This window comes from Macadamia integrifolia, chromosome 7 (assembly GCF_013358625.1).
Source record: "Macadamia integrifolia cultivar HAES 741 chromosome 7, SCU_Mint_v3, whole genome shotgun sequence".
Taxonomy (NCBI): Eukaryota; Viridiplantae; Streptophyta; class Magnoliopsida; order Proteales; family Proteaceae; genus Macadamia; species Macadamia integrifolia.
In genome coordinates this window covers 21,468,648-21,486,464 of record NC_056563.1, presented here as the reverse complement: position 1 = coordinate 21,486,464, position 17,817 = coordinate 21,468,648, and the positions used below count along the sequence as shown (strand labels likewise).

Below are 17,817 nucleotides of genomic sequence, written 5' to 3'. Positions count from 1 at the left end.
AAAAAAAAAAAAAAAAAAAAAGAGGAATTTACTAGACAAAGTCATTTAATGCAATAATTGTTGTCCATTGATATGGCACTTAGTTTTTCTCACCCCATTCCCTTCCGAAGTCTTTTGAAGAACTTCATGGAAAAGATGTTCTCTCTAGCTTTCCCCTCCTACTTATTTTTCCCCTACTCTTATTTCCTATCTTTTTTATAGAATTCCACATTGAGTTTGGATCCTCTACTATGAGTAGTGAGCAGCAATGAGGATCTAACGACTGGGTGTGACCCAACATGTATCCTAATCATTGGATGCTCACTGTTGGCTCACTGCAAATGATTTTTTCGTGTCCCCACCTCCTTTTCTTGTATTTCCCATATAATTCCGCATCGCTAAAAAATTAGTTACATATTCCATTATCTCCTTTCCTCATCAACTCAACACAAAACATGTGGGTCTACCCCTCACATGTTTTCGACCTCTTTTATTCCTTCGATGGAACAAACGGGTTCTAATGGGAAAAAGAATGCTACTAGGTTAGAGGGTGTGAAATTATCGTCCCACCCCTGTAAAATCATAAAATTCCATTCTTATTGATGCTCCTTTGTGTGCTTCTCATTGGCTGGCTGGTGCATGTAGAGATTACTTGACCTAGTGGTGATCTATTGCCCTTACTGTATACTGCATGGTTAAGGAATCGGATTGAATCAGTTCGATACAGACAAAAGGTAAAAAAGTTACAAAAAAAAGGGCTAGTTTTTCAAATGCAACCACGAGTATTTTGTCCAATCAAAATTGATCCGAATCAAGTAGGTATCATGTCTCTCTGATCCTTATATTGATTCCGTGAAATGAGGATCGATTTCATGAACTTAAACCCTATTTTACTGAGTTGGGTGTAAGTTTGGCTTTGATGGCCCAAACCCATCCTGAGCCCAAATAAGGCATGGGGCTAAGATTTCTGACCATGGGGTTGGATTAGGGTTGGGTCAACCCTTATTTTGATTATGATTTATACAATATAATTTAAGGCTTTCATCCTATCCTTTTATTCAGTATAATGAAATTTGAGTAATTGATTCTTATGATCAAGTATCTTTTTTTTTTTGGTAGAATATGATCAAGTATCTTGAACATCTATTATTATGTTATACTTCATAATTTTAATTGTGTATTAATTATTTTATTTTTTAATGCATAGGACACAAGTGGTGAGGTCAATCAAAATTAGTCCAATCTTAACAAAAATAAGGATTAATTAGGACAAACCTGACCCAATTAGAATCAATTAGGGTTAAATTGGTTTGAATTGGATTGACATGAGCTAGATTAGTATGGTAAGATTGAATTGAGCATGGATTGAATTTTGGGACCAAGGTTGGAGTAGTATTTTAAGAAGACTGGTTACAATCTTAAAAACACGTGACGTATGCGTAAGTTGATACCTTTATGGATAAACTCAAGATGGTTTTCGCATTAATTAATTATTTTTTAAGGGCCCTAATATAGTTTTAGATCTTATCCTTTGTCATCGATTAAGACAATCACTGGAGTTTTTAAGGAAAAAAAAAAAAACACTGGAAATATAAAGGATTGCAATTAAGTAAGAACGACCGCACGTACGATCGAATTGAGTTGAGTACATCTAACGGTTCTACCCAAAAAAAAAAAATCTAACGGTTCTACCCAAAAAAAAATCTAACGGTTCAGATCTAAAAAGTACCATGCGGTCGATAGCATATCATCAGGAGCCATGTGCCTATCTTATTCTAACCTATTTTCAAATCTTACTCTGGCGGAGAATGGGAAACCATCCTGTGTGTTTATAAAAAAACATAAAATAAAAGGAAACCATCATGTGTGGGGTCCTGATCCTCTTACACTGACACGTGTCACATTTATTTCCTTCCACCAGATATCATCTGGTCACCGCCCTGACCACCACTGGTATCTCTTTGGTATAAAATATAACCTTCGTCTCTCTTTCTGCGACTGATCCATGGTTCCTTATCTCTTCCTCGGACGTTTCTTCTCTGGTTTTGTATCTGTGTACCTTTGAACGAACATCTGAAACTGATCTCTCTGAGAGCTTAAGCTAAGAGATGCTATCGGGAGGTGCGAAGAAAAGACGAGTGGGAAGCAGCAACCGCCTCTCCTCATTCGTCGACATTGATTCCGCCAAATCCTCCGACGGAACCCTAACCGCATCCGCTGGTTTCAACGATCCCTCAACAGCCGACGTTCTCCTCCGCCTCTACTTCGAATACTCCCCGTTCGGCGACGAGGACCCTGAATCCCTCTCCTCTTCTGTCAGTTCTGACAATTCTTTCGATCAGGGCGATGTCCAAGTCCATCTCCACTCCAATGTCCTTCGCAAGTCCAAATATTTTGCAGCGCTTCTATCTGATCGATGGCAGAGAAATTCTGACCCTGGCGAGGATTCGGAGAACTCCAGCAAGGTTTATTTTCTCAATCTGAAGGTTTCATCGACAATTGGGTCTTTCAACATCCATCTGACAGTCCTTCAACTGCTTTACACCAATAATTTCTCCACCACGATCGACAGTGCCGACACTGCACTTTCGATCCTACCTGTCGCCCTTGAGCTCCTCTTTGAGGATTGTGTTAAAGCTTGTGTTCGGTTCCTGGAGGCTGTGCCGTGGAGTGAAGAGGAAGAGAAGAGGGTTTTAGCTGTTGTTCCCCTCCTCAAGCAGGAGGAATCTCGAGAGCTTCTCGCTAGGGTGTCGCCTTCCAACAGCGCTTCGTCGGTGGACATGCTTCATGGTCTGATCGTCGCTGCAATTAATAACCACTCCAACATGGCCTTCGTCAAGGCTTTTGTGGCGAAGCTTTTGAGGGATTTTTCGTCCAGGGATTCCGCCAAGCGTGTTTTGGATCGAGCATTTCATCAAAGCTTGAAGATTGTGAAGGAGTCGTTGGAGGAGTATTCCAGTCCGGATTTTAGAGGGGATCATTGTGACCCGGAAGCAATTCAGCGGGTCAACCTCCACACAGCAATGACCAATGGGAAGCATCTGTTGTGGTTGGTGGAGAGAATGATTGAGTTAAGAGTGGCTGATACTGCCGTGAAGGAATGGAGTGATCAGTCGTCATTCACTGCGGATTTGCAGAGGGCATTTCGTGATGATGCATGCAGGAATTTTGCACCGGGGCTCCCAGCCGTCATGCTTCGTTGCACTTGCAAACTTGCAAATGCAGTTGCTGCTGGCTCGATTGTGGCTGCTAGGCAGGTATTGTAATTCAATTTCTGCTTCCTATTGGCTACCTGTAGGTTATGAAATAAGTAGTTGGCAACTAAATTTTTGACTTCACAAATGAAATTATGAATTCATTATTATGATTATTGGGTTTACTAATTTTTTTCTGTGCAAAGCTTTAGTCTTGAGGACTTACCGGGGATAGAGAACTTTCAGCATTATTACTTTAGTCATTGCAATCCTGGTCGTTTCTTTGTTCAGTTTTTACAAGCAGTATTTTTTTTGTTCTAGATCTTGGATTGCTGATGGAGGACATTGACATTAGAGACTTTTATTTTTATTTTTATTTTTATCTTTATGAGAAAAATAAAATATACTAGCAAAAATCAAACTAACAGTATCATCAATCACTAGGGCCGAGCGCTTCTCAACCCATTGCTGTGCATGCTCATCCATGAGTGATCAAAACCTCAAACATAGATCTTTTAAGAATACATATAAAATCAAAATACTCTGTTAACATAGTAATATCTAAACATAAACAATATTATTCCATGGCCATCCTCTACTACTTCCCCGCATAAGCCAGTCCACTACCTCTTGGTTATCCACCTATACTTCTAGCTGAGACCACTCCTGTGCCTTTGCTGCCTGCAAGCTCTGATGCAATCCCGGAAGTTCTGATTCTTGGGAATTCCCTACAAAACCAAGATTAACATATGCTGCCACAATATTAGAGTGTAAAAAATAAAATAAACGCCCATCCTGCAGTTCCTGTCATTGGATCAATGCTGCCACAACAAATAATGATCTGGGATGCCTCATCTGATATCCTCCGGTATTCAGTAGGCAACAGCTCACTCAAATCGGAAGACATGGGCAAAGAAAAAAGGTGGTTCGAATTAAAAGTAAGAAGTTGAAGATCATGAACCCAACCAGTAATGACAGATAACAACCTACCAGGATTAGGACATGAATTTTTAAACATAACATCCTTATGACACCTCCATAAAAATTTAAAAAGTTATTGCTAGGATAAAAAAGGCTAGTTTTCTTAGACATGCACAGATGATGGTTATGAACAATAGAATCAGATAACTCACACAGATTAGAAATTCAGATCTAAGACCCAAAGGTCCTGCAGACAAAATATGCTTAGAAAACTCACGTGACACAAACAAGTGTAACTCATTTCAAGCTCCTTTTACAGAAACAGCAGAAAGGATCAATCATCTTGAAAGATAAGAGTTTGTCTTTAACAGGTAAACCTCCAACAAGAACCTTCCATAGAAACATTCAGAACTTTGGGAGAATAGGTAATTGCCACACAAAGTTCCAAAGCATCCGAGAACCATAACTGACAACCATTCCATTGTATTCTTAAGCAACCATTGAACATAAACTTTAGTTGAAAATGCTCCATTTGACGCAAAAAGGCAGAACCTCACATCCTCCACAGGAGTTGAGCTTAGTATGCAATTTTGCCTTAGCAACAGATTTAGGAAAGAGACAATGCACCGAATTAATATTCCGGTTTTATAAATAAAGGATTACTAGAATGTGGTAAAGGGACCCTAAAATCATCAAAAGTAGGAATCCATGGACCCCTCCCAATTTACGAATCTTCACTGGATCCAACGTTTGACAAACCAATTTTTATGAAAAGAAACATCTTGGAGATACTTCTCCAAACCAATGAGCCCCTATTCCACCCCCTAACCTGCTGAAAATATCAGTATTTGGGAAATATCTCTCTTTCAGAACTTTTGCCGATAACTGATCAGATCAAGTGATTAACTGCCAAACTAATTTCATTATTATGAATAGATAATAATCTTAACCCAAAATATTTTGGCTGACACAGAGACTCCCAAGCAACAGGGCTCCATCTTCTTTGACCTGGATCATTCCCCTTCCAAAAATTCAAGTTAATAGAGTTCAACTTGGAGATTTTATTGGAAATAGCATTACTCAGACCATGCAGTAATGGGAGCCTCCTGCACTGGATTGCTCTTTTTTTTTTGGTAAGCATGACATCTAATATGTTGGTAAAAAACTCAAAACTGATTTAATTAGAATAGATCTTCATGCCTGAGATGGTAATGGGACCTTTCAACTCCCAAGCTTCTTTCCCACCCTATCAACTAGACACTTGTTAACAAAAGCCGGAGTACCAAGTTATGCAGCACTTTCCTGGGTAGGATTAATACCAAGACTACAACTAACCATATTCTTGATACACTCCCCGATATTCCTACTATACAACACCCCACTTTTATTAAAGTTAATTTGCTGACCCGAAATGGCTTGAAAAAAATTTAAGATATTATGTAAAGTTGAGATATTATTTTGATTAGCTCTATAAAAAAGTAATGTGTCATCTGAAAAAAGATGCGTAATTTCAAGGCAAGCCCTACCTCAATTTTGATTCCCTTAAACATGTCCATGCCCCCATATACCTTTAAAATTCATGATAATCCATCCATAGCTGTAATCAAAAGATATGGACTAAGAGGGAAGCCTTGATGAATAACCCTAGAAGGCTCAAAACAACCCCAATAAAAAAAAAAAATCATCCATTTTAATAGAGTGCACAAGTTATGATATCGCAACATTCCTGGCTAAAGCCTGAAACTTAAAAAATAGCTCTAAATATCCCCATTCTACTCTATCATGTGCTTTAGACATATCCAACTTAAAAGCTACGAACCATATTTCCCTTTATGGGTCTTTAAAAAAGGGAAAACTTCAGAAGCTATAAAAGTATTATGAGAAAGAGAATGTTACTCGCTTGTGTTCTCCACGAACACATGGGGAAGTGGAGGCGGGAGTAGGGGCTGAACCATGATGACCCTTTGGGCAATCTCGACCAAGACGAACTTGGTCTGGTTAGATTTTTGGGTTTAGTAGGACTTTTTGGGGAGATCTATGTAATCTTTTTATTTTGGTAGATATTAGGCTAGTTAGGAATTTCCAATTTGAGTTTATTTAGTTTCTAATTTTATTAGCTTACATCTTAGGAAGTAATTAGAGGATTTAATTTTATTCAGTTTTAGACTTTAATTAGGAAATTCTAATTTCAGTTTGGTATAAAAAGGCATGTAACCCAACTTGTTAAGCATGTTTTGAGGATGAATTTATCGAGTGTTTATGATGCCGGGTAGGTTCATAACCATGGTCATGTGACGTTCCCCACATCCCTTGTGCGTCTCTCTCTCTCTCTCTCTTTGTCTCTCCCTCTCTCTCTCTCTCTCTTCTTCTTCATCTTCTCCTCCTCCCCCTCTTTGTTTCTTTTTCACTCTGTTCTGGGCGAAGGCTGCAGCCCACAGAAACTGAGTGGTTCTCCTTTGTGACTGGTCTATTTGACCTAGGGTTTTAACCGAAGATAGCCCCTCCCTGAGTGACCAAACCCTTGGAGTTTATTGCCTTAGATCCAACCCTGCTCTGAGAAACTAACCTGAAGCCATAACCGGACCTATATTTGTTGCCAGGCCTTGTTTCAGAAATTTATTGCCTGATTTCGGGTAGCAGACTTGGGTGTTTGTTGTGTTGGTTTAACAGGTTAGTGGGCAAGGAATGGTTCCCTCAAGCTTTAGCTCGAATTAATCTTACATGAGGGAGTATTATTGCTCGAACTCATATTCTCTTCTGCTAGTTCCACGGCTTGTAACCCCTTCCAAGGTTGACGACCCATGTTCTTCTCCTTATTCTAATTAATTGATGCCTTACCCCCACCATTTAGATTTTCAGATTGCCATTTCTTTCCTTAGTATTTACATCTTGCCGTTGAGTTTTGCCATTCCAAGATTACCCCTCTCCCACAATACGTGATTGATTGTTTCTTAATTGGGTTGAATTCCATTATTTACAAGTTTTCCATTTAAATTTCAACTTGAATTATCTATTATTTTGTGGGTCCATAAGCGATCCGATTCTGGTTTCAGAACCGGATCCACATCACATTTACACCTCAGTTTGTAGTTGGGTACACCCACTCTTTAAATGTACCCTGTCTGGATACTAAACTTGTCACTGTACATTGTTTTTAAATTTTCACTCTAATCATTCTTTATGTTCATTTTGGATTTATTTGGAGTCTAGAGTTCTCCTGTGAATGTCAAATTTAAATGTCATCCATCCTTACTGTATGCAATGAATAATACAAGGTCCATGAAAGCCTATAAGATGCTCAAGATTTTTTTTTTTTTTTCTGTTAATGAGTTTCATGTTTGGCTAATAAATTATGCAAATTCAGTTATGGTTATTGATTATTAATTTGTTTCATTTCTTTGTCCCTCCTGGACCCCTCCTGTACCATGGGGTCCATAGCAGTATCATCAGGTTGGTTGGGACAAAAAAAATAACGTTTTTATGATAATGAACCAAGCAGCCACTTTGTCACATAAAAATAAGGTATTGAAAAATCAGACTACAGAGGGGTATATGGACATACTTGGGAGGAGATGCTTGAACATGCGAGGATACATTGAATCGTGAAATGGGGGGGGGGGGGGACCTCATAATTTATCAATGATAAATACATTAAGAGATGTTACCAGCTTATCAACTGAATGAGCTATCATCATGATGGTTGAATTTTCCATTAGTACTATAGATTTCTAGCATCCAATTACTTATAAGAGAAAGAACTGGTAGTGCTCATTTCTCCCATATTCATAGAGAAGGAAAGCAAGTAGCTGTCTGCATTCTCATTGAGGCCACTCGCACTCTAGTCTCAACTGTCGAGACTTGCATTCCGAATTTTGGATTTAATAGAATTATTTTTGGTGATCTTCTCTGTGCATTTTAGATTCTAGCGCCAAAGCAACATGTTGGCAAATGGCAAGATAAATGAACAACACCCGACTTTGAATATGAAAACGTCTAATTTGGACTTGTTTTGCTGTAGAGAAATGAGTGATTACATTTCATCAAGTTGTTGATTTGTCAATCTGATGGGTTTTAAATTTTTAACGTTTTTCAGATTAGGATGAAGCTTGTCAAGGATTGGCTACCAGTGCTGATTGTATGCAAAGACAGCTTATCGGTGTTGGCCAGTCACAAACCACTATACCAGGAGCTGGAAGAAACATTCTTAAGAATTATCTCCACGCTTCCTATGCCAGATGCGCAGGAGTTACTGCCCCAGTGTCTCAGTTTTTCTACTAGAAATGTTGACGACTGCCCACACTTGGTCTCGGCATTCAATACATGGTTCCGTAGAGCAACTCGACCACCACAGGGTGACATCCTTGATTGAAAGCAATGGGAGAGGCATGATGCTTGCAATGAAATTTATTGTCTTACTGCTTGCAACAACAATTTGATTCTGGAACCATGTACCAGTAACTGGATGAAACTGTGCAATAATGTGCACATGTAGCATTCTTCGGGGAAACTACCTTAGTACCTTGTATGAAATTGTGCATATAGGCTTTGTATGTTTTCGTAGGACATTAGGACCATCTAGGTCCTATATATGTTTAGTTTCCAACCGGACCATCCATGCATGATTGCTTGTACATTCCTCTTGATTCAATAGTTTTTGTTGAAAACTTGTACACTTTTTCTCCTGTTTGATGGATTCTCTGAAACAGATTTCACATCTGCCAGCCTATGTTACTTGTGTTACTATTTGCACCAGAGCAGTGACTTCCATTGCTTGGGCCATAAGGTTAGATTGGCTATTGTCAATGCAGGTGAAATAGTTGCAGTGGTGGCATCCATATCGGTCACTCTCTTGGCGTTTAAGGTAATGTATAAGCAGTGGTACTGTTAATTGCATACTAGGTAATGAGCTCTGCATATTCAACCAATGTAGAAATGCTAGTCTGTTGTTGGTGATCACCTAACTGAATCTCAACTGATCATATCATATTTCCAAAAGTTGATTCTGTAATATGTTTGCAGTAAGTCCCCTGTTTTTAGGGGGTGAAAACTGAAAACAATGAAGCAAGAATGGATACTATGAAAGAACCAGAAAACAAAAAGAAAAGACACCAGGTTCAATAAGAAAAATCACAGATACGGAGATTATGGTATAAACTTCTCATTTGATGTTGGGAATCGGAGAAGATTGGCAATCTGCCACCCTCAACCTATTTAGATGTACAATGATTCTTCTGCACAGAAAGGAAATAATTTTCATTTCCGGTGCTGGTATCCTCGGCCCCTTCCCAAAAAAATTTCCTACTAGTCTCCTTCTATGGCTCTGGATCTCACCATCCTTGGACAGGCCATCTCCGGTCTGGATCAGGCAGCCACGAGGGACGCTTCTTCTGCTTCTTCTTCTCCTCCAACTCGCCGGAATTCGTGGCCGCAGCATCTTCTTTGATCTTGTCGTTCTGGCCACCATGTCCATGCTTGGAGAAGACCCAACTAACACGCACCACCCAGCCTTGCTTCTTCTTCTTGTTTGGAAGTCCAGGGCTCAATTCGCCATCGCCGAATCTCTTGGATTGAGAGAGCCTCTCATAAGTTGCGATTCTATCGCACTCCTCTGAAATGGCTTCAGACAGAAGTACAGATCTGTCCAGCATCATAAGCGAATCCACTCCTTTCAGCCCGAAGCTTCCAATCCTCCCCATCGTCGTTCAAATTCTTCCACAGAGGGATTGAAATATAGCAAATTGGGAATTTCTTATTTATTTCTTTCCTCTGTTCTTTCTTGTGTTTATCTGTCCGTCGTTTTCAGCCTTGAGTCTTTGACTATACTTCGGCCGGCTTTCGAAGTGATCTCCAGCGAGACTTTGACTTTGGCATTAGCCGTCAAAGCAATAGCAGTTAAGAGCTCATGCCTACTTATGGTATTTTACTCTCTCCTGCTTCAATCGCGGGGTTTGGAGCTCAAGCCTCGGAAGGGTGTAGGTTTATATATAAGAAATATAGGAAGGTTGCGTTTGGTAGTTAATTAGTTTCAGAAACGATGTTTTGTGTTAAAAATAGAATTTTCAGTTTTAACGTTAGAATGCCGTTTTAAAACGAAAATAATGGTGTTTGGTGAACCTATTTCAAGAATGATTACACTATATGGTCACTTCTTTTATAATTGGAACGAGATTGAAATGACGGAATAAGGTTTTTTCATTCCATATCATTTTGCGTTTCTAGTGTATTTTTGTTCCTTCTCTTTGAAAAACAAAAAACAAACAAACAAACAAAAAAAAAAACAAACAAAAAAAAAACAAAACAAACAAAGCAAAAATTGAAAAACACTAAGTTGACACCATACACTTTATTCCATTTTTTTTATTCTCATAGAACGAAAAATGTCAGAAACATTTTTCTGAATGACTACCAAATGTAGCTGAAATGTTTTATTTTCTTAATGCCGACTTTTTTAAGATTAGAGAGTTTCTTTAATACAATAGAATTGAAATTTGTGGATATGAAAAATTCAAAGGTCATATGTCAAGTTTTAGCAATGGATTTTTCTTTTTTATGAGTTTTTTTTTCTCTCCTAAGTCATGTGGTCATTGAGTCGATGCAAGGACAAATTAGGAGAGGTGCACAGACATCCAACTAGGGGAAATGTGGTCTTTTCATCACTCAGGGAGGGGGTGTGAAGGAGGGAAAAGAGTGCTTTATGGTACAAGGTTAAGATAAAAAATAAATAAATAAATTAAAACTTTTGACTTCTTGGGAGTCTACACTTTATTAGTAAGGCACGAACCAATTGAGCAAACAATTATTTTCATCTAAAATAAAATTGGCTAAGTAACAAAACAAAGTTTTGAAAATCTATTGAAAAGAAAAATGAATTAAGAGAATATGCTACATAGACAAGATGGTGTATATGAGCGAATTTGAGTCTAAAATTTGGCAAGTGGTTACTCTGATAGGCGGACATGAAAATACAGCATTGCCCCTTGCCTATATGCTTCTACACGACCTCCCACTGGCTTACGCCCTAGTCACTATGCAAGTGGACAAGATTTTCTTGCACAAAAAAATTAAATAAATAAATAGAATTTTATATGATACCGATATCTAACAGAGATCAAGCCTGACCATTTGATTTCTAACCATTTTTATATGCATTAGGAACTCTTAAGAAATTCTTTTTTATCCATGGTATGGTCTTGTACCTAAAAAAAAGAAATCAACCGTATGGTCTAACATATCCAATAAAATTAGAATGATGTTAAGGAATTGACTTTTGGTCTATCTGGTAGAGTTCTTGATTTCTTGTTCACCATTTCACTCATTTGAAAAAAAAAAGGAAAGTTTTATTCGAAATGTGTTTTATTATTTGACAGATGCTTTTTTTGAATCAGCTCTTATTTCAATCCGTTTTGGACCAATCGATGTATCAATAATTAAGTCTCCAAACAACTAGTGGAATACATTGCATCAACCTGGAAGCATTAGTCGATCTGGTACACAATATGCTCCAATGCTCATTCCAATATTTTCCAACTTTGCTAACTCCCCTTTTTGAATCTATATCTTGTTCGTTCTAGAAACATGTCTTCCTATTCCATTTTCCTAAATCTCCTTTAACGGAAGAATTGAAGCTTGAGAAGGAATACCAAAACCTATTTCACTCCTTGAGAATGACAGTTCATGCCGAAAAGGTAAGAAGTTTGACTAATTTGAAGCATTGGGCAATTTACTTTATACTTATTATTCCCTCTGATTTTTGTTCTCAGTCCTATGTTATTAGCAGCCATGATTGGGGTTATGGTACTCACTATTCATAGGACTACTTAGGTGAAAAGATAGGACATAATGCTATAGCTTCCTTGAGGACTAAAATGAGAAAACCGTCATACTCAAGATCTACTAAAGGGCAAGTAGCTTGATTCTCCAATCATGGTTCGAATGAAATTCATGGATGGAAGATCTGTGGTCTCTTGCTTTCAGCAATTTAATATTGTCATGCATATTGAGCCTTGGAAGAGGCAAAGGATAACGGGAGCTATATTGAAATACGTAAGGTCATCAGCCGCGGTAACTCCCATCCATGAGATGGATCTAATAAATGACACTTGACCAGAGAGACTGTCTCAGTAAGAAACCATAGCTCATCAACTACCTCCAACTAATTAGGTCAACAGCCAAACCGCCAAAGCATCAATCGCGAGAGGTTTATATATGCTAACTGTCACTGAGATTAGAAGTCAAAAGGAGGGGATCAAAGGGGAAGTACTTTCGGCCACCCCTTGTTGCCCACCTAAGTAGCCGCACCCAAAGAAAATATAGATTATCTTAATAATTTAATATAGAAAATGTCCAACACATGGTAAGCAAATGTTTCTATTTGCTACCCCTAACTTACGCTTCCCTCTCTCTCTCTCATGTGAAATAATCACTCTACCCCTTATTTATGATACCGTTTAATCGTTTAATCGTTCGTTCTTCATTGATGTGCTCCCTTCCACTTGCTCAAAAGTCCCCTCCTAACTCTTAAATAGGTTGCCCCCATGAAATCCCATCCACAACACTATTGTTATGTCATAATTAATATATATTAAAATGGCTTATTCAAAATCATATATTGTCAATATTGTTCTGACCTTAGGTTAGAGATGAATACAAATCGGATACAGATTGAATGTGGATCAGATATGATCGGATCCAAATATTTCATGATCAGATATGCATATCCCTAAATGGATATGGATGAAAATTGAATTCGGATTTTTGACTATTCATTTACATCCTTGACTTGTGTAGCCCAGACCATTTGTCTCCCGGTAGATACAATTCGTTATAAATCCATGTCTCTCAATTGTCTTAATTTTTTCCCTCATTCTCTATAACTTATCAAATCTTCAAGAACCTCAAGATCATTAATTACTTGATTTTTTATTATTAGTTAGATATCTATTCAAATTGAAAATTTTGAATTTTGCTCTAAATACCTTTTGACTTGATATTGATACCCCTAATAAATACAAAATACAAATGGTTATGTTTGGTTGCAAGGAGAATTAAAGGAAAGAGAAATCAAATTTTCATAATTAAAAAAGAAATATATATATAATCATCACCCCATGTGACTATATCATTAGTTCAAATCATTTCATATTTGGTTATAAAATTTCACTTTACTTTACATCCAAAAGCTTTTGCTATAATATGTAAAAAAAAAATTACATGTAAAATGTATCATTACGAAATATGATTAAAAAAATCAAGTAATTTATATAATCACATTAAATCACATGAGATAATGATTATAAATATTTATTTTCTAAGTATGAAAATTTTATTTTCTTTCCCTTTAAATTTCCCTCGCAAGCAAATGGAGTCAATAGAATTTAAAATTTCAAAGTATCAGTTTCCTTAGGGTCCTCTCCCTCTCTTAAATAGGATATTCACATGTGCTGTACATGAGCGGCGCATGGAAAAGTGGAAACATTGTTGTGGGTCCGGTAGCCCTAGTCCAGATGATGAATGATTTTATCTGTTAGATCCAAATCCACATAGTACAAACTGGAAGAATCATTGGTATTTGATAGGAATGGCACATCACACATGTACCCCATTCTCTCTCTCTCTCTCTCTCTCTCTCTCTCTCTCCTTCCTATAATTGATGGGTGATGCCTACTTTTGCATGCATATTCCCATATAGTGGAGTGTGGGCTGGCCAACAAAACAAACATGCCCAGTACTACTTACATAATTCAAGCCCAATTATTAGCTGAAACTATACCACTCTTTGCATAATGCTTTGAAACCCACTGCTTCTTCTATTTTATTCTTTTGCAGGTTGGCTAGGAATGGATGAGTTTAGAGACTTGCACTCATTCTTCTATATATCACATGTCAGTTCCATAACTTTTGTGGTTTCCCCACAGGTGATAGAAAGGATTGGATTGTTCTTCAACGACTCTTCAACTAGATACATGCACGTCTAGAATTATATACTCATCGAACGATTTTCATGCATTATTTTACTTAATCAATAAAAGTAGAAGCAAGTAATTCTTTTTTCCCAATACCTGGCCATGCATTAATCATCTTCTGCGCATGTAAGTTGTTGGGCCTCAAATTTCAACCTAAATTGTCCACCACCATGTGGCTTTCTTAGCCAGAGATGAGCTGATGAGGGAACAAACAATGTTAGGGCCACATCTCTGCATCTACTAGAGGACATTCAAGTCTAGTTGGTTATTGGACGCTCTACACTCATTACTCTACATCATCTCATCAGAAAATGAAGAAAAACTTTTATGGGAAAAGTCTAACTGACCTAGTAGCGTAGGTTACCTCGCACTATCTCTCTTCTCTTCTCTTCTCGTTTTTGCTATTGATGAACCGTTTTTTGCGTTCCCATTAGCCAGCTCCCTACTTTGTCCCAATTAAAGAACCCTAAAAGGATCCACACATTGTTGATGTGAATGGAATCTCTAATGCTGAGCCAATAGAAACATGAGAGTGGGTATCACACTGTTCATATACCGAGGCCCACTTGTCATGGAGGAGAGGGAGAGAGAGAGAGAGTCAAGATCATTTCACAAAGGATTAGTTTTCATTCACTTAGATTGATGATGTGAAGCTCTGAATTTGTGGCAAAAGAAAAAAAAAGAAGCTAAATTCGGACTCTGGGCTTATTGAGAGGAAGAACCTTGTCAATCTGATGTAGACGATATTTAGCCAATGGAAGAATGCACGAGAGCATCTTTGGCGCACAGGTTGAGGGGGCAGCGTGGTCATTTTGAGCCCACCTATCTGTACATAGGCAATACTAGACTAACAGGGTTCTTTCTGCTTTATTACCTACTCCCACTCTTGATCATGATCCAAAATATACATTTTCAGTCCAATTAGAACAAGATCGGGTGGATGAAAAGATTATCTCTTCACCCAAATCTTTCTCGTAAAAATGATTTGAATAGAAGATGAAGTTTCCAATTCTAAGGCTTGAATATATGTACGAAAATAGTGAAGCAACTGGAATTGAGAAGATAGGATTGATCATGAGTGTTGCTCTCCATAATGGTTTTCAGTATATTATAGTTCATTCTGATTGCCTCTTTGTAATTAGCTGTTTGAAGTCAAATTTTGTATAGCTTCCTATGGAATTTCTTATGGTAATTAAGGATATTAAGATACTCCAATCAAAGTTTGCTTCATGTTATTTCTGTCATGTCTTTAGGACGGATAATGTTGTGGCGCATGCAATTTCTAAGTGGTCTCACATGATTATTCAGAACCCAAAAGGTTTTTAGTACTACTCAGATCTACATATAATCCTCACCAACATCACAAGCAAAACCCAAAGTCCGATGGAGTCATCTGCTGAGCATCATCATCATCGTCTTCGGCGTTCCACCTCCTCCAGTGCCCTGCCAACCCATGAAAACAGCAGCTCTACTGCGTTACTGGAAATAAGAAAATCAGTGAGCCAGAACGGTAGATCAATAACATACCTGAAACCCAACGAGACAGACGAGATTGGCGCACCACCTTCCTCCTCCGACCTAGGTTTGCTTCTCCTCCGGGCCGCACAGTCCCTCCATGCCTCGGGTGATGATCCCATCAAAGCCAATCGCTTCGCTCTTAAAGCCGCTGAATTCTTCCAACAAAAGCTAGTCGAAGAAGGTACTACCACCGTTGAGCTCTTAACCAGCTTCCAACTCTTGGCCGCAACCCTCTGTAAACTGGGTCAGTTCGAAGAAGCCATCCAAGTGCTCCGCAAGTCGGTTTCCTTCTCTTGCTCCTCTGATTTAAACCTCAACCCAGAACTAGCCAACGCCTCATTCTCTGTGTTCATGCACCTCGGGGACATTTACTTCACATTGGGTCATTACGACTCTGCCATGGATTCCTTCCGGTCGGGTCTCGATGTCCAAACCCAGTCACTGGGGCTGTCACATCCACAGGCCGCCGAAACTTGCATATACATAGCCGAGTCCTACCTGCAACTCATGTATTTCAAGGAAGCTGAGGAGCTCTGTTCCCTTGCCCTCAATATCCATCACGAAAACAACAGTAGCTCCATCGAAGAGGTCGAGGCTAGGAGACTCATGGGTCTGATCCACAATGGCAGAGGCGAAAACAGAGCAGCATTGGAACAGCTGCTTCTGGCGAGCTCAGCTCTCTCATCCTTGCCAGAATCAGAACAGCTAGAAGTGGCATTCCTTGACGTTAGCATAGGTGAAACGTTTGTCGACCTGGGTAGATATGATGAGGCTCTGTCCTCGTATCACAAAGCACTTTCGGTGCTCAAAGCCCTGTACGGAGAAGGGCACACTGCAATAGCCTCCATCTTTGTAAGCCTTGCTGACCTTCACCTGAAGAAAGGGATGATAAAGGACGCCCAACTCCACTGTGAGGAGGCCCTTCTTATCTATGGTAGTATCGATGCTAATGCGTTAAATTCTGTAGAGGAAGTCGCCATTGGTTTAACTGCTACTGCAGCTCTGTTTGAGTCCATGGGAGAACTTAAGCATGCCATTTCGCTACTCTACAAGGCTCGTGAGATCATAGAAAGCACATTAGAACACCCAAATGCGATAGTTGGTGGGATTGAGGCGCAGATTGGGGTAATGCTGCAGATGACTGGGAATCACCGTGAAGCGTATCTGATGCTTAGAAGCGCCATCTCTAGTTATAGATTGGTTGATCAGAAGAAAAGCCTCGTGGTGGGGAAGCTATTGAATCAGATGGGTTTGGCATGTTTGGGATTGGATTCCATTTGGGAAGCTGCGGAAAATTTCGAGCAATCCAAGGATGTTCTCGAACGGGTCTGTGGTGCCCATCATTCCAATACTCTCGACGTCTGCATCAACCTTGCCGGAACTTATGATGCCATGGGAAGGTACGTAACTACGTATAACGTATAGACGAAGTGTTTCATTCTTTCTGTTTGGTTATTTATTCGAACATCTTCTGTGCTTGGCTTTAGAGTTGATAAGGCAATAGATCTTCTCGATGGAATTCTTGAAGAAATGGAGAACAGATTGGGAACGGCCAATACTGAGGTAGAACATATACGGAAATGGCTCTCCAAAATGCTAAAAGAAACAGGTCGATGCAGAACAAGGAAAGCTCATACCTTACAGGATCTTCTCCTATCGCAAAAGATGGGTCATGCTGTAAGATTGAAAGCTACATCTGAGTGCAGCTGCCCGGGCCCAGAGTGAGTGTCTTCGCTGCACAAAACTATCTTCACCACATCAAAATAGCCAAATGGGTGTCCATCAATCTATCTGGGTTGTAGCTTTTGCAGTGCAGTGATTTTGGGACCTTCACACTTCATTATTGGCTCAACTTGCCCAAGCAACTTTCAATCTGAATCTTCTTCCCTTAGCAGTGGATTAATTGCATATATTTTCCTCTTTGCTCTTTTGATTCTTTTGATCTTTTGTGACAAATATTAAAGTAAAAACATTGGTAACTTTGAAATAACAACAACTACCTAGCGTAGGTTGTGAGATTCTAATGCACTAGTGTGTGTTCTTTTAATTACATGGAAGCAAAGACCCTGTCGATCTAGCGTAAGAAATGACAGGCGCTTGGACAGCGGGGGAGCACAGGAGCATCTTCAACGCACAGTAAAGGCAACATGATCTTTTTGCACCTAGTTCAGTTTAGGCGTTTTCTACAGCCCTTTTATTTTTTTTAAATTAAATATTAACATTTGTGTTCTAACTATAAGTTT

The 17,817-nt window shown here is 39.0% G+C and overlaps 2 protein-coding genes and 1 long non-coding RNA gene across 3 annotated transcripts; 2 read left to right on the top strand and 1 right to left on the bottom strand.

Annotated features, from left to right (window-relative positions):
* Positions 1–1,940: 1,940 nt before the first annotated feature.
* On the top strand, positions 1,941–8,808 carry LOC122084511 (BTB/POZ domain-containing protein At1g63850-like). Its single transcript, XM_042652812.1, has 2 exons — positions 1,941–3,236; positions 8,188–8,808. Exons 1-2 carry the CDS (start codon positions 2,088–2,090, stop codon positions 8,461–8,463), a joined length of 1,425 nt encoding a protein of 474 aa, XP_042508746.1. The 5' UTR covers positions 1,941–2,087; the 3' UTR covers positions 8,464–8,808.
* Positions 8,809–15,263: 6,455 nt separating this feature from the next.
* On the bottom strand, positions 15,264–15,723 carry LOC122083765. The gene is made up of 2 exons (XR_006141718.1): positions 15,584–15,723; positions 15,264–15,499 (listed from the first exon to the last, which is right to left on the bottom strand). It is a non-coding gene; the product is annotated as an uncharacterized LOC122083765 (long non-coding RNA).
* LOC122083764 (protein KINESIN LIGHT CHAIN-RELATED 2-like) lies at positions 15,440–17,602 on the top strand. The gene is made up of 2 exons (XM_042651654.1): positions 15,440–16,974; positions 17,062–17,602. Exons 1-2 carry the CDS (start codon positions 15,440–15,442, stop codon positions 17,297–17,299), a joined length of 1,773 nt encoding a protein of 590 aa, XP_042507588.1. The 3' UTR covers positions 17,300–17,602.
* The last annotated feature ends 215 nt before the right edge of the window (positions 17,603–17,817 follow it).